General features: G+C 44.7%; 2 protein-coding genes across 4 annotated transcripts in view; one reads left to right on the forward strand and one right to left on the reverse strand.

Annotated features, from left to right (window-relative positions):
- The window catches only part of LOC134958358 (cadherin-related family member 3-like), a 419,058-nt gene that overhangs the window by 297,531 nt on the left and 95,992 nt on the right, over positions 1–25,535 (reverse strand). The gene's annotated exons all lie outside the window — the stretch shown is intronic.
- C9H3orf49 (chromosome 9 C3orf49 homolog) overlaps positions 23,740–25,535 on the forward strand; it is a 75,346-nt gene continuing 73,550 nt past the window's right edge. Inside the window, exon 1 of the mRNA XM_063938916.1 lies at positions 23,740–23,858. Within this exon, the coding sequence (XP_063794986.1) occupies positions 23,740–23,858 (119 nt within the window). The remainder of the gene's footprint in view (positions 23,859–25,535) is intronic.

Below are 25,535 nucleotides of genomic sequence, written 5' to 3' on the forward strand. Positions count from 1 at the left end.
AGTGTAACGGGCTCTACCAGGCATAATGCGTAACAAGCTCTACCAGGCATAATGTGTAACGGGCCCTACCAGGCATAATGTGTAACGTGTAACAGGCTCTACCAAGCGTAATGTGTAACGGGCTCTACCAGGCGTAATTTGTAACGTGTAATGGGCTCTACCAAGCGTAATGTGTATTGTGTACCGGGCTCTACCAGGCGTAATGTGTAATGGGCTCCACCAGGTGTAATGTGTAATGGGCTGTAGCAGGCATAATGTGTAATGGGTTCCACCAAGCATAATGTGTAACGTGTAACTGGCTCTACCAGGCATAATGTGTAACGGGCTCTACCAGGTGTAATATGTAATGGGCTCTACCAAGCGTAATGTGTGTAATGGCCTCTACCTGGCATAATGTGGGTAATGGGCTCTACCTTGTATAACGTGTATAAGGGGCTCTGCCTGGTGTAATGTGTAGAAGGGGCCACTCCTAGCTGCTCTATATACTTCCATACAGGTGCAAGATACTTGTCTATGGAGGCCAGGAGCTAGGGGCACCAAACTGAGATTTTATCTTGCCCCCCCCCCCCCCCCCCCCCCCCCCCCAACAAAAAAAAAAAACATTCTGAAGCCTCTGCTCATGTCTAACAATGAATCTGATGGCATCATATGCTGTCACTCTCACCCTCAGCCATTCGGCCTTCTTTACTTAAGATTAACAGATATTGCAGAAATTGGTTCCTATACATGTTTTACAGTATTTTGTTTTTGGACAGTACAAATGTCAGGACACATTTCTGTACTGCATTTCTTCTGCTACAATAAGTGCGCCCAGGCTAGTCACATTTCTCAGAGCCATTCTACAGTACAGCAAGCAACATGTTTTTATAGCGCACACATTTTATAGTCTGATACAGGAATTCATAACCTCTGAGATGGAACTTGATATCTTCCCTCAGAATTCCTGACTGACACATCATACTGCTATACTAACCCATCATCAGCCGCTATGTCTACAGTAGCGCAATAACAGAATTCAGAGGCACTGTGGGTTTCATTTTCATCTTTTCTAGCCACCAACAAACGTAATTCACAAGAATCACAACACTCAGAAGAACATAATTGGATTAACTATGGAAGCATTAAGGGCAGGGGCAAACGCACGATTTACTGGGGGTGTTCTATAATACAATAGTATCTTTATCTTGCGCCAAACTAGGAGCAGCACAATGAGAGAGATCCCTGTTGAAAGACCTCAATAACATACAGAATAAAAACAATTTCCCAAGTGCGCTAAATAAAATGTATTTACACACGATCTTCCAGCGTTATTTTCATGAACAAGAGTTGTATACTGGAGAATGTTTGTATCTGGGGACCTGTGACAGACACCCTTCACCAGATAGTCACCCAAACAAGAGGCCCAAGGCCAATTAGTAAAAAGTTATTTTAATAGCATACATTTGAACAGATAAGATTTTACATATAGTTCATCATGTAATAATTCACAGGAATCTTTAAAATCAATAAAATGCAACCAATATGTTTGTTGAAAGATGTCAATTATAGATACTCCCTCACCTCTTAAGTGGTGCGAGCTCGAGAGGGAGTATCTTCACAAACTCGGTTGACAACTTCTGACTGACAAGAGGGCTGTGCTACAAGCAACCTTCCCGGCTCTCTGTGAGACTGGACTGGCCCACCTGCCCTTCGGCCCTTTTGGTATGTGCCAGATGGCCAGTCCGGCCCTGGCTGCAACCACGGTAGTTGAGACATGTGATTGGTCCTTCCTCCCAGACTTTTGTTCAGCAGCTATTGTAAAGTGATGAACGGTAATTTTCACCACTTCCTGTGCTTTTAGTGGAGCGGTAACATACACACAAAATGGCAGCATCCGACTGTATGATCTGAACCAATATACAGTGCACCAGAGTCCTTAGTGATGTCACTAGTAATAGTGATTGACAGGTTGAGTAATGTTTCAGGTGACAAAATGGCTGCTTCCTCTAAGTGTAAGAGGCACATTCCCTTTTATGATGGAAAACCTTTTCACATACAGTAGCTGTCATTACGATCTTAGGTAAATATGTAACTTTAATGATACATAGCTCTGTGTTATAGTTCTCTGGCTGATTTACACACGTGCTACTTCGGTACTCATTCCACAGATTTTACACTAATCTGTGAAGTTCTAGTGAGTTTCTTGGAAATTGTATAGAGGACATAAATGTAGTGTCATTATTTATTATATTCACATCTGTATGGAGGAATACCTGGAGGCCCATGATCAGGTGATTATACTGTCATTCTCATCCTCCTCTGTACGTTATTTTTTAAAACTTTATTTAGATAAAAACTTTTTTGCATAGTTACTTTTTTTTTCTAGTGTACTGATATATTTATTGTATATGTCACTATCTTGTTCTGTATTAATGTTGATGTAATATGTGAAACTTGAGCAGTTAAAGAAAAACACATTTGTGTCAGGCTGCTTTCTACAGTCAGCAAAAGAAAAATGAAGTTTACAGTTTACCCATTGATTAGGAAACAATGAGGATTTGGTGGTATATGTACTAAAAAAATCACGGAAATGCCTCGATATTTTTTAATGTACATCGCAGCAGTAATAAGAATTTTTTAAGTTCAGTCAAATGATTTTCAGAGACTTACGTTGTGGATACACACAGGGGGTAATTCCAAGTTGATCACAGCAGGAATTTTGTTAGCAGTTGGGCAAAACCATGTGCACTGCAGGGGAGGCAGATTTAACATGTGCAGAGAGAGTTAGATTTGGGTGTGGTGTGTTCAATCTGCAATCTAATTTGCAGTGTAAAAATAAAGCAGCCAGTATTATTTACCCTGTACAGAAACAAAATAACCCACCAAAATCTAACTCTCTCTGCACATGTTATATCTGCCCAACCTGCAGTGCACATGGTTTTGCCCAACTGCTAACAAAATTCCTGCTGCAATCAACTTGGAATTACCCCCACAGAGCGATGTTCAGCTCATTTCTAAGCAATCTGACTAGATTGCTTAGATTAGAACATCGCTCCATGTGTAGGGGTGACGGCGACAGCGATGCGCGTTCCCGTGCGTTCCCGTGCGTTGCTATCTCCAGTGCTAGATTGGCCTGTATGCAGGCACAATCTAGCAGGTCACTCACTTCACCGCTAGATGAAATGAGCGTCCCCCCCGTGTCAGTTCCCCCATTGCTGCATGTGTGCTGAGCGGTTTGTGCTAGACCGCTCAGCACACATCTCTGGGGAAATCTCCCCATCAGTACGGCCCTTTAGGCAGAGCCGGCACTAACCAAAATTATGCCCTAGGCAAGATTTTGGCTGGTGCCCCCTAGCACCACCGCTAGTTCCACCTCGGACCCTGCACCCCTTTCCCAGCACCATCACCCCTCATCCATAGCAGTTCTTATTTTGGTGTTCCCAACCCCTATATTTTAAACATGAACATTGCACACATCTGGCACACAACCCAAAAAGGTGTGTGTTTTTGCTGGCAAGGGGCATAGCCACACAATAGTGCCCCCAGTTCAAATTCTGCCACACAGTAGTGCAACTTTATTCACAATTTATCATGTGATAGTGTCCCTAATTCATGTTACATCATACAGTAGTATCGCTTTACCTTGTATACGTTACTCCTCACAGTAGTGTCCCTTATTCCCATTATATCACACTGAATTGCTCCTTATGCACATTACACCACAACATATTGCTCTTTGGGGGTCATTCCGAGTTGTTCGCTCGCAAGTGGATTTTAGGAGATTTGCTCATGCTAAGCCGCCGCCTACTGGGAGTGAATCTTAGCATCTTAAAATTGCGAACGAAAGATTCGCAACATTGCGATAAGACATCTCTGTGCAGTTTCTGAGTAGCTTGAGACTTACTCTGCCAGTGCGATCAGTTCAGTGCTTGTCGTTCCTGGTTTGACGTCACAAACACACCCAGCGTTCACCCAGACACTCCTCCGTTTCTCCAGCCACTCCCGCGTTTTTCCCAGAAACGGTAGCGTTTTTTCCCACACGCCCATAAAACGGCCTGTTTCCGCCCAGTAACACCCACTTCCTGTCAATCACACTCCGATCGCCTGAGCGATGAAAAAGCTGCGAGTAAAATACCTAACTTCATAGCAAATTTACTTGGCGCAGTCGCAGTGCGAACATTGCGCATGCGCACTAAGTGGGAAATCGCTGCGATGCGAAGAAATTTTCCGAGCGAACAACTCGGAATGACCCCCTTTATTCACATTAGACCACACAGTAGTGCCCTTTATACACATCATGCCACACAGTAGAGCAACTTATACACATAATACCACACAGTAATGCCCCTTACATATATGACACACATTATTAATGTCCTTATAAGCATAATGCACCTTACACATTGTGCCAACCTTTATTAATGCCATTATACACATAATGTCCTTTACACATACAGTATGCCACACATTATTAATGCCCTTATACACATAAAGACACACATAATGTCCCTTACACATATGCCGCACATTATTAATGCATTTATACACATGACACACTTTTTGCCCCTTACACATATGCCGAACACTATTACACAACCAACCCACTCACACAAACACAGCACTCACATGGCCACTAACACTGTGACCTCTGCCTCTGCTTGGATACAGATGTGTCCTCATAAATCTTGCCTCAGTGCACCATGCAGTAGGAGATGCCTGGCGTGAGTCAGCTGGCAGCTCTGCTAACTGCAGGTGCCTATTTTTGATGGAAATGCACCTTATTTGCATTCCTATATTGCTAGGATGGGATGCACAAGCAGCTTCTGCTGATTAAAATTATATGCGGCATGCCTATATACTGTGTGCGACTGTGGCTGTATCTGCATAAAATGCTACACACAGAATATAGGCATGCCGCATATCATTTTAATCAGCAGAAGCTTCTGGTGCCCCTAGGCATGCCAAATGCCCTAGGCAGTTGCCTAGTTTTACCGTAAGTAACCTCACCGCTGACCGCAAAGTTCCCACCATTGGCTACAATGGAGCGCATAGGCGCTACATTGTATCTGTGCCGTGTGCTGCCTCACAGACACTACAGGAGCACACAGCCAAACAGGAGAGTGCCACGACGTGGCGCTCCCTGATTGGCTGAAGGGACCCTCTTTGACAGGAGTCAGGGGGGGTCCTGGCAGTCGGGGAAAGGGGTCCCATGTGTAAACATGGGACCCCTTTCAGTGCGTGGTCGGGTTTCCGTTTTTTTGTTTTGCCAAGTACGTGGATTATACTTTGGACACAATCTACACTGGATTATGTGAGTATAAGTTTTTTCACAGGTCCACCAAGGATTCTACATGGAGAAGAGGACCGAGCCTCGTGGGAACATAGGTAAGTATGTATGTATGGAGGTGTGCATGTCTGTAATAAACTTATATTTTCACGGTGTGTGTGTCCTGTTTTTTGGGGGGTATTTTTATAGTAGTAGTACTACAGGTACCAGCGGGCCAGGTTTTCAACCGCATGCTGGTACTTGTGGTTCTCCAAGTACCGGCTTGCGGGGGAGGCTTGCTGGGACTTGTAGTACTGCTACTAAAAACAATATTCACATTTTTTACACATGGCTATCAGCCCCCCATCCGCCGCCCTTGGATGGGGGGGGGGACAGCCTCGGGCTTCACCCCTGGCCCTTGGGTGGCTGGAGGGGGGGACCCCTTGATTTAAGGGGTTCCCACTCCTCCAGGGTACCCCCGCCAGGGGTGACTAGTTGGGTATGTAATGCCAGGGCCGCAGGGACCAGTATAAAAGTGTCCCCCCGGCTGTGGCATTATGTACCTGGCTAGTGGAGCCCGGTGCTAGTTTCAAAAATACGGGGGACCCCCTACGCTTTTTTGTCCCCCGTATTTTTGGAACCAGGACCAGGCGCAGAGCCCGGTGCTGGTTGATGAAATATGGGAAAACCCTTGTCATTTTTTTCCCCATATTTTGACAACCAGGACCAGCTCAAAGAGCCCGAGGCTGGTTGTGCTTAGGAGGGGGAACCCCACGCAATTTTTTTTTAAGTTTTAACACTAAACAGACCCTTTCCCATAGATAACCATGCACAGATGTCAGTGATCCGTGCATAGTTATCCAAACTCGACTGGAAAAAGCAGGTCTATTTTTTTGCTGCTTTTTTTAACGAATCGAAAAAAAACAGATCCGCACTTGAGCATTCAGAGACTAACACCCAAATACGAATGAATAGTGAATGTCCGTATTGTATGAAATAACAGCCGTGTTTGACCGATGGTCTATTCATTCGTATTTCTGAACTTTGCTAATCAAACCATTACGAATAGTCCAAACACTGCCGAGATTGGTGCTTAGTGAATTCCCGGATTGGGACTTAGAAAAAAAAACACAAATCGGACAAACTCGAATTCTTAGTAAATTTTGGCCCAGGAGAGTGAACGTGGGAAGTCTGGAAATAGCGGTTTGGCTGGCGGCCGAGAGGTGACATCAGATGCCGGGAAAGCATGTGTGAGGAGAGAGCAGACAGAGCCAGCATGAATAAATGGGAGACACGTGGGACTTGTGCTTCACCTGGCCCCCTGCGCAAGTGACCCGACGGCAGCCTGTGGAGAGAGCGGCGGGTGGTAACCCCTGCCCCAGCGCCAAGCGAGGCCACGGTGACAGGCGCAAGGAGGGAGAAAAGGAGGCGAGAGGTGAGGTGACATGCGCCCTATTTGATCGGCGCTGGACTGCCAGAGAGCACTAGCGCAACGAGCGGGAGGTGCTTCCGTGCACCCAGACACCGGTGGATGTCACAGGCTGAGTACGGCAACGCAGCTGCACCCGTACTAGCTCAAGAGAGGGAGAGGAGAAAAGATGCACGTTAACGCGGCCAAAGGAGGTGACTTCAGGAGCAGAGGACGCAGTCATGTGACCAGTGATGTGACTGGCAGGAGCCGGCAATGGCAGCAGACGCACAGGTACTGGGGTAGCCATAACCTCTACCAGCCAGACTTAATACCACCCGGCCTCACTAGACTGTCCCAGCTGCTCTAGTGGCTTTAACCCAATTCATGCTCGCATCCACTGCCAGCCAGGCCCACACCAGCCAGTGACGAAGGGCCCCTGAGCTGAGAGAGAGAGACACTGGGAAAACACTCAAGACTTTGCTAACCTCCTGGTGCCCTAATTATAGGGAACTGCTCCCTTTGTGAGAACAGTGTGTGTGACAGGTGAACCATACCTCCCAACATGACCGTCTCCAGGAGGGACACAATACTCTGCTTCTGGACTTCCCTCTTAATATATGATTGCCATCACCTGTGTTAAACAGGTTAATGGATAAGAAAGGTGTTTCAGCAGCACGGGTGGTGGCAAGCATACATTAGGAGGGAAGTCCAGGAGCAGAGCATTCTGTCCATCCTGGAGAGGGTCATGTTGGGAGGTATGGGTATGGGTATGGGTTGGGAGGTATGGGTCAGTAGCTCAATTCAGACTCCTTGTGGCGACAGGTAATTTCTGTCTTGTTACTCATTTCAGGGATCTTTTCATGGACAGTAGAATATTTGTCGGCTTCACCAAACTGTTTTAACTGCCTATATTGAAGCTATTCAGAAGTAAACCAGCGCCATCTTGCGGCCACAAATAAAATTCACAATTATCTGATGTGTATTGAGGAGATAGGTATTGAGCCTTGATAAGCTCAGGCTTCCTCGTGGATATTGACCTTACTTACCCCAGTACCGGATAAAGGCGGGCTTGTTGCCCAAGGTGACTTTTGCATGTTGACTAGGAATAAACCGTTCTTGAGAAAATACTACCATAAAACCCTGTGCACAGGTCGGGTTCATGAACTCACATCCTTAAGTGATTGAATAACATACCTCCCAACATGACCCTCTCCAGGAGGGACACAATGCTCTGCTTCTGGACTTTTCTCTTAATTTATGATTGACGGCACCTGTTTTGAACAGGTTAAAGGATAAGAAAGGTGTTTCAGCACAGCTGATGGCAATAATACATTAAGAGAAAAGTCCAGGAGCAGAACATTCTGTCCCTCATGGAGAGGGTCATGTTGGGAGGTATGGAATAAGAGAGTACCCAGTGTTGGGGTGATACATTGCATACAGTTGTGGGTTATTGTGTTGTGTTATTTATAGTGTGTGAAATTTATAGTGTTACTAATAATCGGTTAACTGACGCTAGTGCTACTGTTACACTAAGTCAGGAGCAACAAAACTTATTTCTCTATTTTACAGGTAGAGTATTATTTGGTGCCACTTCACCCGGTGCGTCACCTGACATTGCCTAATAGTATCAGTGTCTGACTGGGGCATGAAGGGCCCACCGGGGGAATGCAATAATAGGGGCCCATATCTAGGGGTGTGGCCAGCCTACAAAGGGGGTGTGGCCAGCCTCCACAGAGGATTGAAATACACAATTGTCTTGTGGAGTGTAATGCAACATATCTACCATGTATAATACAAGTGCACAGTCTGGAAACTGATTCATAGAGGAGGTGGGCCCTCAGGCAGTGGGGCCTACCGATGGTTTCCCTGGTTCCCCTGTGGGCCAGTCTGACCCTGAACAGTATTAATAAAACTGAAAAGGAAAAGCGTTTATGTTTACAGAAGTAATGTCGATCTTACGTGTTTTGTGACATGTAATATTTGAAAGTGTTTTGCTGCGCTGAAGTATTTACCTGATATTTGCAATTGTCCTATGGTCAGCCTACCTAAGGTTAAAGTTTACACAAACCATTATTGCTTTAAATACACTTGAAACAGTTAAGATTTTGTTGTTGTTTATTCATCAAGAAAACACGAGCCAAGGTGATACTTATCTCTCTGCGAAGAAAAACGATCGACATCAGTCAAGGGGCCTAATTCAGAGTTGATCGCAGCAGCAAATTTGTTAGCAGTTGGGTAAAACCATGTGCACTGCATGGGGGCAGTTGATCGCTCGCTAGCTATTTTTTGCAACGCTGCGATCAGAATGTCGCCGCTGTCAAAGTCAGAAAAATATCTCTATGCACACTACCATATTTGCACCTCACACAGGTCCGTGCTGCGCATGCGTACGCTCTCCCGTACGTGCGCATACTCACAGTCGCGGGCACCCGCAGGCGCATGGTATGCGTATTTACGGTAGAGTTTATGCGATTGTAGCGTGCGACTCAATCATTACATATTTTTACTAATAAGGTATTTTATAGATCATGGTCCCTTTGATAGATTCTGAAAGTTTGGTTAATATAGAATGTTCATGAACAGAGGAATCCCTCTTTGTTTGATACGAAGGGTCAGACAGGAGTAATACAGTGGTGTTTAGTATCCATCGGAAGAATATTTAATTAGAAAAATTCCGGTGTTGGTTTGAAGCAGATCAATCGCTCGTGCGAATAGTTATGGACATAAGAAGTTTATGAACATTTACTTTATTTGCACTTTATTACCCATGCGGCGGGAAACCCAGTTTCCCTCCCACCTGAGCAGTTGGAAATAGTCACAGCCCACCTGTATGAATCAACCTATGACCTTTTGTTATAATGCGAAGCCGAATTCCTGTGTCCAATGAACAATGAGATTGTAGGGACCATTGAATTGTATTGTGTGTGGGGCATAAATAGGCAGGCCGACCGTATCCAGTTCACTCTCTTCAACGGTTCTCATTGCTGATAATCGGGAGCTGGATATCGAGGCGCATGCGATCGTTCCCCTTGTGCGTAAGTTTTCTCCGTAATCATATTGTCTTACTGTGAGCCATCTCTCTCTCTCCCTCCTCTATCTCTCTCTTATTTTCCCTTTATTGTATTGTATTGTATTGTATTTCCTGTGTAGTTATCTGGTTAGCTGGTTTATGTTATATTGTAGTGTATCATTTGTACTGTGATTCCTTTTGCAAGTATAAAAGTTATAATACATATAATAGGTTTTGGACCCTAAGCCCAGGTATCTGTGTATTCTTTATAGGGTTAAGTATTCTCTGAGCGTCGGTGACGCTCAAGCAGCTTTGTAGTTAATCAGGTTACACCAGGTTGCACTTACACTCTGTCTCTACACTAAGGTATACTGTGTATCTCATTGTTAAAGGTATAGATATAAAGGTTTTAACGTTGTAAGCGTCTGCACCGCTGGTGATCTCCTCGTGGTCCCGAGCGTACGCTACGCTATAGCGAATCATTACGTTAGTCGGCAGCCAATAGCGTGCCTGCCTGTGATCACTGGGCCGTAAGCGAACGTGACGCTTGAGCGTCTCGACTACGGTTGAGCGATCGCTACACAACTTGCGTACCCTTACGGTACTTCTTACATAGATAGCGTACAGTGTTCTTAGACCTCTTAAAGTGTTTTATATACGATAAATATTTAGCTTTATCAATTGGCGGCTCGCCCGTCCTTCACATATCTGCACTAGGTAGATCAGCAGACATTATCCCTCAGCAAAGGGCGGGAGGTTGTATCCCTCGTAGTGCTGACAGGATAAGCGTCTGCTTCGCTTAGGTAAAGAGTGCTGAAGGAATCCGGGAACCGGAGGTAAGAACAAAACGCTAGTGTCTTTTAAAACTGTTTTATTTTTCTGTCTTGCGTACACACGCACGCACACATATATATATCTGCATTTCTTTTTCTTTTTCATTTTCGTATATCACTCTCCTGTCTGCCAGTTTTATAGTTGATAGAAGTGCTAAAAGAGATTTGCCGTTATTTCATAGTTTAAGAGTAAAGGTAATATAGTTAAAAGATAGACAAACACACAGTTTTGCCTGGGAGATAAGGCGAAGTCAGTGTGTTGTGTGGTAGATGATCAAGGATCATCTACATTGATAAAAGTATAAATTGTGTTACGGTGGATCTTTGCTTTGCGTATACGTGTCTCTAACAAAGACTTGCGTACGCAATCCAAAGGCCGACGCACGCAGCGTATATTACGCAACGGAGCGTCCGGTTACGCCCACGTAGCTCAAGTCACGATAAGTTGATAAATAACGCGAGGCGAGAAATAACGCAAGTCTATTTTTGGGTGTCCGAAATTTAATTAACAGATCCTGCTCCTAATTGGTAACACACCTGATCTAAAGAAAAATTTCTGCGCAGAAATAGAAATAGAAACAAAAGTGTACATGTGATGAGTGAGTGTTTTTACAATTTTTAAAGGTTGAACCACAAGAAAAGTCGAGTACTCGTGAGGTACATGCGTGTAAGTGACGTGCACGGTGGCTAGGGAGGCATCCCTGGTTAAATATACAATTTTGAGCATTAGAGCATAGCAGACCAGGAGGTCATACTGTAACAAGACCAGGAGGTCATAGCAGACCAGGAGGTCCAGGTACAGCCGACAAGGAAGTCCGCTATACAGTTCACAGGCACAACACCGAAAAGGGTTGGTGCAACACCCATATAGGCCATATAAGCTCTGGCTGAAGGAATTCGCAGTCGTAAGTTTCGATTCCATTGGTCTTTCCGTACATAAGCTTAGTTGTTTGTGTACTGAACGACTGGACCGCACGTAAGTGTGTGCAGTAGTTAGTAATCTGACCTAATACCATTAGAGTAAAGGGGTCACAAACGCTATTTGTACACTCTAACGTGATTTGTGTAATTTTTTTTATTTTAAGGGAAGTTTGCTGCTCACTCAGGAACTATCCAGCAACCAATAGTTACTGGAAAGAGTAAGTGTTCTTCGGATAACCCTCGCAGGTTCCAGTAAATAGAGGTTCAGGTCGCAGGGGCCCTAGGTCGAGTACGCCAGCACCATATCGGTGTGATCAGGTCGTATTGGTCGGCGTGGGCAAGTGAGTGGGGTACTCGGTAAACCGCCACCGTCAGCCTATTGTGGACATTTGGTTTTGCGTAAGGGTTGGCTAAATAAAGCAACACTTTCGAACTATGGGGGCCACTTGTTCAGGTAGGGGGCGATCAACCTCGGTTCGGGTTGATTCAGTGGTCCGACCAATTGGGTCGACCAGGTATATAATGTGTGAGAAATATGGAAGTCACACAGAAACTTTATGTGATGAATGGGAGAGAATGACAGTACATGACGGGGAGAAATTCCCAAGAGTAGGTAGCTTCAGCTCAGAAGTGTTACAAAATTTAAGGAGGAGGATATGTCTCATAAAATCAACAAAGAGACGAATCCAGCATTATGATTATTTACAGTTGTGGCAACAGGAAGGTGAGATACAGAGAGGTTTGGCTCAGGCGGCGGGATCTGGCTCTAACAGAAAACTGATTGCCACGGCCCCACTGCCACCATATATATCAGGAGAGAAGTTGATTGCGGAGAAAGACGCACTAAGGTGTAACACAAAATCACTTAGTAACTGTGTAAATGTTAATGATAATGTTAACCCATTAACCCATGCAAGTATTAACCCGTGCAAGTTGTACCCTGTTTTGAACTTTCCTCAGGAGTGTGATCAAGAGGACGAATCGGCAACGATTTCAGCGCTCTCTCTAGCAGCCACCATAGCAGAGACCACAGTAGGCACAGCTCCACCCACGAGATTAGTAAAGGCCCCTAGCGGAGGGATAGGTGAGGTCGTATCAACTGGTAAGTACGGCACCATGCATTATGCTGAGACTATTTCACCACAGCCTGTAGAATCTACACAGAATGAGGTTGTTAGAATTACACCTGTTAGAGTAATAGCAGTGCCAAATGGGAAAACAGACACATCAGGAGCCACTCCCATTAGGAACATTGCCATGTACACCCCATTTTCCCGAATGGAATTAAGGACCATAGTGTCTGAATTTCCTGACCCTAGAAAAGACTTAGTTGCCAGTCAAAAATACATCAGAGACTTAGGTAACACTGCAGAGCCCAACAATAAAGACTGGCAGATATTGCTGAGAGCATGTTTACCCTCAAATGTCGACGCAACTCAATTTTTAGCTGATTGCGGACTAGATCATGATGTACCTCTTACAGATGTGTACAACCAAGATAATGTGAAAAGAATAAACTTGCAGTTAAAAGAGTATTTCCCAGCAGTAGCTAAATGGAATAAGATATTCTCCATTAAACAGAAGGAGTCAGAGACAGCTGCAGAGTATTTTCACAGAGCATTATTAGAAATGGCAAAATACACAGGCATAGAGGACATTAAAACAGACACAAACCATCGGGAAGTAGCAGTATCGGTACTGATGGATGGTTTAAAAGAGTCATTGAAGACTAGGGTACAGACCACACAACCATGTTGGCGAGGTCTGTCTGTGGCTACTTTGAGAGAGGCTGCTATTGATCACGATAGAAACATCACCAGACACAGGGAACAACAAGGTGATAAATTAATGTCAGTAAGTATACAGGCTCTGACCACAAGGCAGCCTTTGTTTGTATCACCAAATCCTGTGGGTAAGTCAAGTATGGTTACTTGTTATTCTTGTCACAAACAGGGACACATGGCACGAGATTGTAGAGTAAAGAATCCACGAAACTCATACCAACCCCCTAGACAACGACACGACACACGACATTGGGATCGGGGTCCACAGAAACGGAGTTATGAGCCACATACAGGGGAAACAAAAAGATATCCCCCGAACAGAGACTGGCATGCCTCTGGTAGTTCCCAGCTAACTCCCTCACAAGTAGTTGCTGCCAGCGGGATTCAGGAAGGTCACCATACCCAATAGGGGTGTGGCCATACCTGTAATCTGCAGCCAGTAAAGTTAATTGCCAACCTTGGAAGTGAACCCGAGATCGCAATTAATGTAGCTGGTAAAACTTTAAACTTTCTTGTAGACACAGGGGCGGCCAAGTCAGTGATAAATTCGACAGTGGGCATGAGAACCACTGGTAGGACAATTCCAGCCATGGGAGTAACAGGAATAGTCCAGCACTACCCTGTTAGCAAACCAGCCGAGATTACAATAGGGCCTTTGCATACCAAGCATTCCTTTTTGCTGGCTGCATCGGCACCAACTAATCTCCTGGGAAGAGACTTACTGTGTAAAATGGGGTGCGTCATTTATTGTACTCCTGAAGGTGTATTCTTGGACATACCTGAGAAACACGCTCAGGAAGTGCGAGACATGTTAGACTCCCCATCAAAATTAATGTCACATACCATTATGACAAATAGGAATCCATCCCAAATAGAAGAGATGACATCTCAGATACCAGAGTCACTTTGGACAAAAGACGGACAAGACACTGGATTAATGGCAAACGTAGCTCCAGTAGTTGTACAAGTAAAAGAAGGTAGGATAGCTCCAAAAATCCCACAGTACCCTCTGAAGCCAGAGGTGGAGTTAGGAGTTTACCCAGTAATAGAGCGCTTGCTACAACAGGGCATTCTGGTAAGAACGTCCAGCACTGCCAATAGTCCCATCTTCCCTGTTAAAAAGAGTGGGGGGAGGGGTTACAGACTAGTGCAGGATCTAAGGGGGATTAACAAAATAGTTGAGAGTCAGTTCCCCGTAGTGCCAAATCCAGCTGTCATCCTAATGCAAATCCCTCCCACTGCCAAATTTTTCACTGTTATTGACCTCTGCTCCGCTTTCTTTTCGGTACCTCTGCACCCTGACAGCCAATATTTGTTTGCATTTACATACAGAGGAGTCCAATACACGTGGACTCGATTACCCCAAGGTTTCATAGATAGTCCAAGTATATTTTCTCAGGCTTTGCATGATTGTTTACAGTCTTTCCAACCAGACAGTGGATCAGTATTGATACAGTATGTGGACGATTTACTACTGTGTTCAGATTCACTGGAAGCATCTCTGAAGGATACGAAACAGCTCCTGTTTCATCTTTCAGACACAGGACACAAGGTTTCCAAAGACAAGTTGCAATTATGCCAAACTAAGGTAAAATATTTGGGACACTGTCTAACACAAGGACTGAGACACCTGACCGCTGATAGAATCCAAGCAATTAGAGACATGACTCTGCCACAAACCCAGCAACAGATCAGAACGTTTTTAGGAATGTGTGGGTATTGCCGTAATTGGATCCCAGGGTTTTCCATTTTGGCGTTACCTTTGCAGGAAATGGTCTCCTCAAACAAACCTGATAGGATTTCGCATACAGACGAGTCCGAAACAGCATTTGAGAGACTCAAACAGTGCCTAACGCAGGCACCAGCACTAGGTATGCCAGACTATGGGAAACCCTTTGAACTATACGGAACAGAAAGTGCTGGTTGCGCGGCAGGTGTACTAACCCAAAAACACGGTGATGCCAGCAGGCCAGTTGCATACTACAGCGCTCAGCTAGACACGGTAGCGCGATCCCTCCCCACATGCTTGCGAAGCGTTGCTGCGATAGCATTGCTAGTGACAAAAAGCGAAGATGTCGTGCTAGGCCACAACCTCACAATCCATACGCCACATGCAGTATCAGCCTTATTGAATTCTGCCCAAACCAGACACGTCTCATCAGCGAGGTTTACAAGATGGGAATTGGCACTAATGGCCCCCGTAAACATCACCATAAGGAGATGCAGTGCATTAAATCCTGCAACGTATCTCCCAGGTGTGCCTGGTCAGGCACAAAGGGTGGAAGGTGAGAGTGATGGGGAAGGAGGATTTAATACAAAGGAAGATACACATGATTGTATGGAATATTTGACCCATAATTTTACCGCAAGGCCTGACATCAGTGACAACCCACTGGAAGATGCAGAACTTACGTTCTACACGGACGGTAGTTGCCATAGACAGTCAGACTCGGGAGACTTGTGTACTGGATACGCAGTCGTAGATGACCAAGACACCATAGAAGCGGAACCGCTAGGCCCACCTCACTCAGCCCAAGTTGCTGAACTGGTCGCCCTAACCAGAGCATGTGAATTGGCTAAAGGTAAGTCAGCCAATATCTACACCGATTCTAGATACGCATTCGGAGTAGTCCATGATTTCAGAGCCCTATGGCGTCTCAGAAATTTCATGACGGCCGCTGGTACACCGGTAGCGCATGCAGCTCACATAAAAAGGCTTCTAACAGCGATACAGGAACCCAACAGAGTGGCTGTTATCAAATGTAAAGCACACACATATAGCCAAGACCCGGTATCACTTGGTAACAGCCGAGCAGACGAAGCTGCTAAGTTAGCAGCTGCTACCCCCATACAGACAGACACCACACAATTGATGGTATTTAATACCATTAACACACAGAAGTTGTGTGAAATGCAAAATTTGTGTTCCACACAGGAAAAGGCAGTCTGGAAGGCAAAGGGATATGGCCAGGAGTCCTCAGGACTCTGGACGGATGGACATGGTAAACCAGTGGCCCCCAGAGCATATCTTCCATGTCTGGCTGAAGCAGCTCACGGGCTGACTCATCTAGGCAAGGAAGGGATGTGCAAATTGGTGAGAGCATATTGGTGCGCCCCAGGATTCTCCTCTCATGCGAGTAAAAGAGCAATGTCATGCCTTACCTGTTTGAGAAAGAATATTGGAAAGGCAATACCTACAGAACCATCCCATATCCCACCTGCCGGTGGCCCTTTCCAGGTAATACAAATTGACTTTATACAATTACCCCCTTGTCGGAATTTGAAATATGTACTTGTTTGTATAGATGTTTTCTCAAATTGGGTCGAAGCATTTCCTGCGGCTACAAATACCGCTATGTTTACTGCTAAGAAAATTGTGCAGGAATTTGTATGTAGATATGGTATCCCTAGAATAATCGAAAGTGATATGGGTACCCATTTTACAGGTGATGTCTTTCAAGGAATGTGTAAGTTGATGGGAATTGATAGCAAGCTGCACACTCCGTACCGTCCACAGGCGAGTGCGAAGGTCGAAAGAGTGAACAGCACTATTAAAAATAAATTGAGTAAAGTGATGGCAGAGACAGGATTGACATGGCCAGAAGCTTTACCCATTGTATTGTACAGTATCAGAACCACTCCCAGGTCCCCTCTTAATCTGTCTCCCTTTGAAATCTTGTTTGGTCGACAACCGCATGCCATGATTAACCCTCAGGATGATTTGAAATGTAACAATGAAGTAACTGTAAAGTACTTGATTAACATGAGTAAACAGTTAAGGAATCAAAATGATAATCTGAAGTTGGTGATTCCTGATCTACCTGATAGTAATTGTCATGACATTGAACCTGGGGATTATGTAATGATACGGAATTTTCTACGCTCAGGTTGCCTTATTGACAGATGGGAAGGACCATACCAGGTCTTATTGACTAGCACTACAGCATTGAAGGTTGCTTAGAGAGAGACTTGGGTCCATTCATCCCACTGCAAGAAGGTTGCTGATCCAGAGAAGTCCCGTGATAAGGAACAGACGGTAGAGGTTGTATCACTGGAGTGTCTGTTCCAGGAGGACTGAGGCGGCACCTGAGCCTTGAAGACCGAGAGCTGTTGTCGACTCCCCACTCCCTTTTATTGTTTTTCTCCACTTCCCATCCCCTCTCCCTCAAATTTCTTTTTCCTCCTTCTCATTCTTCTCCGTTTCCTCCTATAAGATGGACTTGCCCCAAGAGACTGTGATCCGGATTTTCCTGTTGACCATGATGTTGACCAGAGCAGTCTGTTCCGGCGAGAGTACCATGGAGGTCGATAGAGGTTCTGGAATGGGTTCTGATGATAAAGATGGAGGCGTAGTTTTCCAAGATCAACCTAACCAACAAGCAAAGGCGAGTATCAGAAAACGATCCGATAGCATTGACCATAGAAGGAATTGTGACGGATTGTTAGCTGAGGAAAACTGTATCTGTAGGCTCTGTAACAATGTCATTGAAGATGGGTGCATTAAGAAATGCCAATCCAGTTTTAATATCCATATGGACCGGCATCCATTGAGTGACTATCACTCCTTAGTGGGTAATGTGTTAAACAAAACAGATTGTTGGGTATGCTCTCAAGTACCTCAAGGTCATAGCAAATCAGGGCTAGTACCATTTCCTTTAACGATAGGGGAGGTACTTGAGTTAAATGGTGGGAGACCGGTGGACAGGAGGTTTAATATCTCCAGCCCTCCTAGTTTGAAGCTCCACCAATACCATGTGGATAGGTCCCTATTATGTTTCAACATCTCCAATCCCAGAAAGCCGGGAAATTGGGAAGTGTCATGGAGTAACCACACCATGACCTTTTCGCATAGAGCAGATAGAATGCCCACAGATACAGAGCTTGTACGCCACATAGCCAGTAGAGGAAAATCTTTCCGGTATAGGTACACCTTAGGAAATAGGATTACGAGAGTTGGAGAAGTATCACCAGGATACTGTGCACATATCGTACAACCTGATACGTGTATTAAGCAGATGGAAGAATTAGGGTTAGGAGATTTCACCTGGAAGGTGTGTAATATGGTCATGTCCTTCTCCGTCCCATATGTTCTCCCCGATGATGCATATTTCATATGCGGGAGAAAGGCGTACAAGTGGCTTGCCCCAAACTCTGAAGGATTGTGTTATATTGGAAAAGTATTGCCTGAAGTGATGACTGTAACACATGATAAAATGAAAGACATACATCGTGGTGCCCAAGCTCCTTATACTCACACTCATTACGAGCACGTTGTTAAAAGGCACCTGATAGAGAAGACAGAGCATCCGGCCTCTGATCTGATAAGTGAATCCACCGGGATTCAATTCTTAATCGCGTTAGATTTCACCCGCACCGCTAGAGGAGTGCTAAATTATAAATACATATCGGCGCTCGCAAATTTGTTAGATAATATCACTGAAATGTATGATGACACGTTTAGATATACTGGAAGGGAACTTCAAGCTTATAAAACAGAACTGGTGCAGCATAGAATGGTTCTTAATTACCTCACAGCAGTGACAGGCGGATATTGTGTTACATTGGCAACACAGTACGGCGTGAAGTGTTGCACGTATATCACGAATAGCACCGAGGATCCGGTCGAGGTCATAGACCAAAAGATGGACGATATTCTCCAATTGAAGTGGGAATTTCGCCGAAAACACAATCTCACTCTTGCTGCTGTAGGTAATGAGCTGACTGGTTGGGTGTCATGGTTGAACCCGCGAAATTGGTTCTCCGGTTTGGGAGACTGGGCTCAAGGAGTCATAATGGATGTTGGGAAGTTTCTCCTATGTATCTTAGGTATTGTCATATCGATTGGATTGATATTTAGATGCGGTCAGGCTTTAATGAAGTGCAAACATCGTACCAGGGTAATGAGTTTGAGGAGTGAGGAAACTGTAATTAACCTGGATTTGATTTATGACCCAATGATAGAAATAATGATGTAATGAAAATGCGATTATACGGTCCGTTTCTTTCACCTGTTTTTCTACTTTTCTCCAAGATAAAAAGACCCCCTTGGACGAGGAAGTTGACGAGACGCTATACAGACAACGGATAGACCAAAGAAGAAGTTTTGACCACTTGAGATACGGACATTTGATGAACTTTGCCATGGATCCCCAGTTTCCCTAGAATTCTTAAACTTACGCTAGCCCAACATTTTTTGTAAATCTAATGGCATTGACAAAGCTTTTTGCTCACACCTAATGGGCAACACAGCGCAAAGAAGACGACTTTCAACTGATACCGAACAAAACTTCAACCGACAGATGTACATTAACCTGACATAGAATACCACCGCATTTACCGTAATTATGTCTTTTCTTCATTTCTACAACCCTCAGGTAATGACACACATAGTATAGGGAATACAGGCACAGATATCAGCAATCACATATTCCCCCATTCATGTATCATCAACTAAAATGTGCTCCCCATTTTGTTCAAATCCGAAAAGAGCTCGGTAAAGTTTGACAGCCCATCCACAGACCCGTACCACGGGATAAGAAGGAATTCAAATGTATACTTCGCAATACCTCGAAGCTTGATTTACAACACGTACGGCACGATGATACATGACCCCCCAAACACGGATTCATACACACATGCTTCTGCTATCTCACTAGGTCATACCCTCTTCACACCTACTCCTCTCTCCTCCCTTACCCAACCATGGAAATGAATTAACCCCTAACATATATTTTTCTCCTTTTGAAATGTTTTCAGGAAGTGGCAGTTATTATTGACTGCCAAAGGGTGGACTGTCAAAGTCAGAAAAATATCTCTATGCACACTACCATATTTGCACCTCACACAGGTCCGTGCTGCGCATGCGTACGCTCTCCCGTACGTGCGCATACTCACAGTCGCGGGCACCCGCAGGCGCATGGTATGCGTATTTACGGTAGAGTTTATGCGATCGTAGCGTGCGACTCAATCATTACATATTTTCACTAATAAGGTATTTTATAGATCATGGTCCCTTTGATAGATTCTGAAAGTTTGGTTAATATAGAATGTTCATGAACAGAGGAATCCCTCTTTGTTTGATACGAAGGGTCAGACAGGAGTAATACAGTGGTGTTTAGTATCCATCGGAAGAATATTTAATTAGAAAAATTCCGGTGTTGGTTTGAAGCAGATCAATCGCTCGTGCGAATAGTTATGGACATAAGAAGTTTATGAACATTTACTTTATTTGCACTTTATTACCCATGCGGCGGGAAACCCAGTTTCCCTCCCACCTGAGCAGTTGGAAATAGTCACAGCCCACCTGTATGAATCAACCTATGACCTTTTGTTATAATGCGAAGCCGAATTCCTGTGTCCAATGAACAATGAGATTGTAGGGACCATTGAATTGTATTGTGTGTGGGGCATAAATAGGCAGGCCGACCGTATCCAGTTCACTCTCTTCAACGGTTCTCATTGCTGATAATCGGGAGCTGGATATCGAGGCGCATGCGATCGTTCCCCTTGTGCGTAAGTTTTCTCCGTAATCATATTGTCTTACTGTGAGCCATCTCTCTCTCTCCCTCCTCTATCTCTCTCTTATTTTCCCTTTATTGTATTGTATTGTATTGTATTTCCTGTGTAGTTATCTGGTTAGCTGGTTTATGTTATATTGTAGTGTATCATTTGTACTGTGATTCCTTTTGCAAGTATAAAAGTTATAATACATATAATAGGTTTTGGACCCTAAGCCCAGGTATCTGTGTATTCTTTATAGGGTTAAGTATTCTCTGAGCGTCGGTGACGCTCAAGCAGCTTTGTAGTTAATCAGGTTACACCAGGTTGCACTTACACTCTGTCTCTACACTAAGGTATACTGTGTATCTCATTGTTAAAGGTATAGATATAAAGGTTTTAACGTTGTAAGCGTCTGCACCGCTGGTGATCTCCTCGTGGTCCCGAGCGTACGCTACGCTATAGCGAATCATTACGTTAGTCGGCAGCCAATAGCGTGCCTGCCTGTGATCACTGGGCCGTAAGCGAACGTGACGCTTGAGCGTCTCGACTACGGTTGAGCGATCGCTACACAACTTGCGTACCCTTACGGTACTTCTTACATAGATAGCGTACAGTGTTCTTAGACCTCTTAAAGTGTTTTATATACGATAAATATTTAGCTTTATCACCGCCTATAGAGGAGTGTATGTTTGCTTTACAAGTGTGCAAACGCATGTGCAGCTGAGCGGTACAAAAAAGTTTTGTGCAGTTTCTGATTAGCTCAGAACTTACTCAGCCGCTGCGATCACTTCAGCCTGTCCGGGTCCGGAATTGGCGTCAGACACCCGCCCTGCATACGCTTGGACATGCCTGCGTTTTTCCAAACACTCCCAGAAAATGATCTGTTGACACCCACAAACGCCCTCTTCCTGTCAATCTCCTTGCGATCGGCTGTGCGAATGGATTATTCGTTAAATCTATAACGATCCGCTTTGTAGCCGTACGACGAGCCTGCGCATTGCGTTGCATACGCACGCGCAGTTGTGACCTGATCGCAGCGCCGCGAAAAATCCTAGCGTGCGATCAGGTCGGAATGACCCCCAATATTAGGTAAATTGCGCCTACCTGTCAACATGAGGTTCATTAATGTGGTGGTGTACAGTTGGGCTTTTGATTGGCCACATGTTTTATGATTGGCAGCCACTAGCACTGGCTTTGACTATCACTTTGACCATAAATAATTTGATTTGGTCCTGGACCACCTACCCGAGGCCCCCCTGCAAGAGCCTTGTGGCACACAGTTTGGGAACTACTGCATCAGTAGAACACTGGGGGGAAAAACTTGCGATGGTGTGGAAATATTCGATCCTCACCAGTGCATGGTTATCCATCATAGAGACGGAGTATAAACTTCATCTCAGACAAAACTCAGTCCATAGGAGGGGTTATATAGGTACTAAGACCCTCCCCCCAATGTGTGCTACTGCTACATTATGAAATATTTTCTTTAGCACTGTGTATATTAGACTTTTCGCCTACACCTCTGTAAATGTGGAGCATATTCATCATGAGAAAATTGGGATTTGATAACTTTTAGTTTTCAATTCTCAACCTTTTCATTCGTGCCTACTAAATTTATCACTTCCGAAAAACTGCTCCTTTTACGGAGAGAGTTTTTCAGAAGGTTATATATTTCTCCTAATTGCCAGGGGTGTGTCCGTCTGCTGCCGCGCCCCCCTCCCCCGAATGCGTGTTATTACTGGACAGCATGCTCACTGTATAGCGGTGCTGTAAAGGAAATATTTAAATAACCGCAGTACACACACACCCACACTCACCTTGTCCCTGACGCTGGTTGGTCACCTCGGTTCTCTTTTCCAGTAGGCATCTCAAGTTAAAAAAAAAACACATGACCTGATCCACCAGACATAGCTGCCCTATATGTACATACTGTACATACAGCCCGGCTCCCAGGTGTGTTCCTTCACTTCTTTGCATGACAACCAATCAGGGGCCGCTACCATGGGAACGCTCATTGGCCATACTTCACACCTGTCCCGATTTTGGCAGGACAGTCCTGTTTTTCAGGGACTGTCCCACCGGCAGCCATAGCAAAGTTGGGAGGTATGCTTTGGCTAAGAGACAGACCGCCATTGGAATGGTTCTCTGGTAGTCCTGTGGACTAGCTGGATGGAGTATTGTCTTTGGACCGGGAACCCTCTTTAATCCATATGGATTTACACTACATCAGATAAGTGATGTCTTTTATGGTTCTTGTGAGCAGACTTTTTGTTGGCTTTTTAAATAAACATTGTATTGTTTGAAGGTAACACACTTGAGGAATATTTATTTCTTAGATGAAGTTGGAGACTCTTTGTTCAAGGACAAAGAGGTTTAAGACCCTGACTAGGAGTCTCTTCGATCAACAGATTATAAGTACCCTTGAATTTGCTATTTCAAATGTACATGGACATTTAGGTATAATGCACTATGGGCGGCCCCTGATCTGTGTGCGTGTGTGTGTGTGTGTGTGTGTGTGTGTGTGTGTGTGTGTGTGTGTGTGTGTGTGTGTGTGTGTAAAGGCTGCCTCCGCCCACCTTTCTATCTGTACATATGAGTTGTATACATGGCAATATACTGTCCTGGTCATGAGACCGATGAGTTTATCAGAGACAGAGATCTCTGTGTTCACTGACACTAGCCGTATTGTTTAAAGTATTCCTACATTCATCTCTGAAGAACAGAGAAGTGATATAAATGGAATTTCACAAGTACCTGATGAATCTTTCACTGGCTACGAAAACTGGAGGAAGCTTGGGAACAGTCCTTACACCTTCTCTGCGAATGACACATACTGTACATCCCAGGTCTGCAGACATGAACTCCAGGAACTGTCATCAGGCACCAGGTTATAAGTTATCACAGTTACCAACATCCACTCAGGACTGGGAGAGTGCAATGGGAAAACTGATGGAATAACATTGCACCTGTGATACCCGCTACGCTGTAGATTATGCCAGGACACTAGACGGAAAGCTAAAGTGGAGACTAGAGCCATGGAACGACAGTCAGGGTCATCGGGTTCCTTGCAGCTAATCAAGAAAGGAAATACAGACAAAGCATTTCATCTTCACAAATGTAGCACTGGGCAAGCGAAGAGAAAAGGCATGATCAGGTATTTATTGCTGGCACGTGTGATTGTGCGAATAACTGATTTCATGTACCGATTAATGATGGAGAAATATATTTTTGTTTTGATTACATTTTAGCATTCTTTGGGATTCCATTTTTGGTAAAATTAAAAAAAACACGCTCTTATCGTGACACAATTGCTTAGTCCAAAAAACGACACCATTTAATTTATTTAGGTGTCATAAATGGCTAAACAAAAACTCCCTATGTTAAGTGATGTTTATAAGAAGTCCGGGAAAATAAGCATTGCAAGTTAAAGGGGTACTCCAGGGAGTAGCCAAGTTTTAATGCAACATCCTCCTACCCTATATAGCAGAGCAGCAGAACACAGAGCCACGGTTAAGTGAGTATTGGCTGAATGGACATGCGTATAAGTTGAACAAGTGCCACGAAGGTCTTTCAGTGACATTCCCAGAGATCATTTATCCACAAAGTGATTGACAGCCAAGGACTGTTTGGGGGCGATTACAGGGAATGGCAGCAAAAACGCAGGTGTATCATGACCGTTTTCTGCCTGCGACTGCGATACTGTACATAGCTGCAATAGCTCCAGCGCAACCACAGGGCTACTGAAATGTTCATTAATAAACTGATCTGTGACTGGTGCTGTGTCTCACAAAGCCACCAATGGTCCTCTCAATACAAATCCAAGCGGCTGCTATGTCTGCATATTGTCGCAGAGGGATCAGTACGTAATCCCGCTGGACGGGATCCCGGAGTTGAAATGCCGACGCCGGAATCCCGACCGCACAATCCCGACAGGGGTGGCGAGCGGAACGCAGCCCCTTGCGGGCTCGGTGCCTCGCTACGCTCGTGGACACCCACGGAGGGAGAATATGTCGAGATTGTGGCGGTCGGGATTCCGGCGTCGGTATTTCGACCGCCGGGATCCCGTCAAACGGGATGTTGACCGCCTCCCGTCGCAGAGTCGTTGTGTACACATTCACACCTGCGATGGCATTAGCGCATATGTCTGAATCAGACATACGGCTTGCAACTAAACTAAAATTAGAAAAGTTCACAGCTTCCTTATTGTATTTTGACAACAGCAAGTTTTGCAGACAATGAAAAACTGTAAATGAAATCTATATATATATATAAATCGGTATCGCAAGCACAGTCATCTTTGTTTACGATACTGACCACAGTCCATGTCACATAGTAAGAATCGGGCATAGCCCAAATCTCTCCGTGTGTATGGACCTTAATAGGAATCGGTTTATTGAGCTAAAATGAAGTTTAAAAAATCTAACAAAAAAATGTTCTCTTAGTTATATATAATATACAAGGGAGGTTCAAGACGTAAGGTAACAAGACCTCTCACGTGTGTAATGTTCTCTATTCCATTCTACTTTCCGGGCAGGCCAGAGCAGGTAGACCACTGCTTCCACTCATAGGCATTAGACCAGGCGAGGATTTAGGGGTGAGGGCACCCCCAGACACAACAGTAACACGTGTTTAATGGGAAATTCGCCACTGCATTATACTGTGCCATGTATCAGTCATACTGTCCCAATATCAGCTGTAAGATGGTGGGGTGGCCACACATTGAGGTGCGTAGCGTGATCAGATTTCTGTGTATAAAGGGCACATTAGCATCAGAGACTCGTTGCCAGTGTGCAGAGGTGTACAGTGATGACGTCATGTTACGGAAAGAGGT

The sequence above is a fragment of the Pseudophryne corroboree genome, chromosome 9 (assembly GCF_028390025.1).
Source record: "Pseudophryne corroboree isolate aPseCor3 chromosome 9, aPseCor3.hap2, whole genome shotgun sequence".
Lineage (NCBI taxonomy): Eukaryota > Metazoa > Chordata > Amphibia > Anura > Myobatrachidae > Pseudophryne > Pseudophryne corroboree.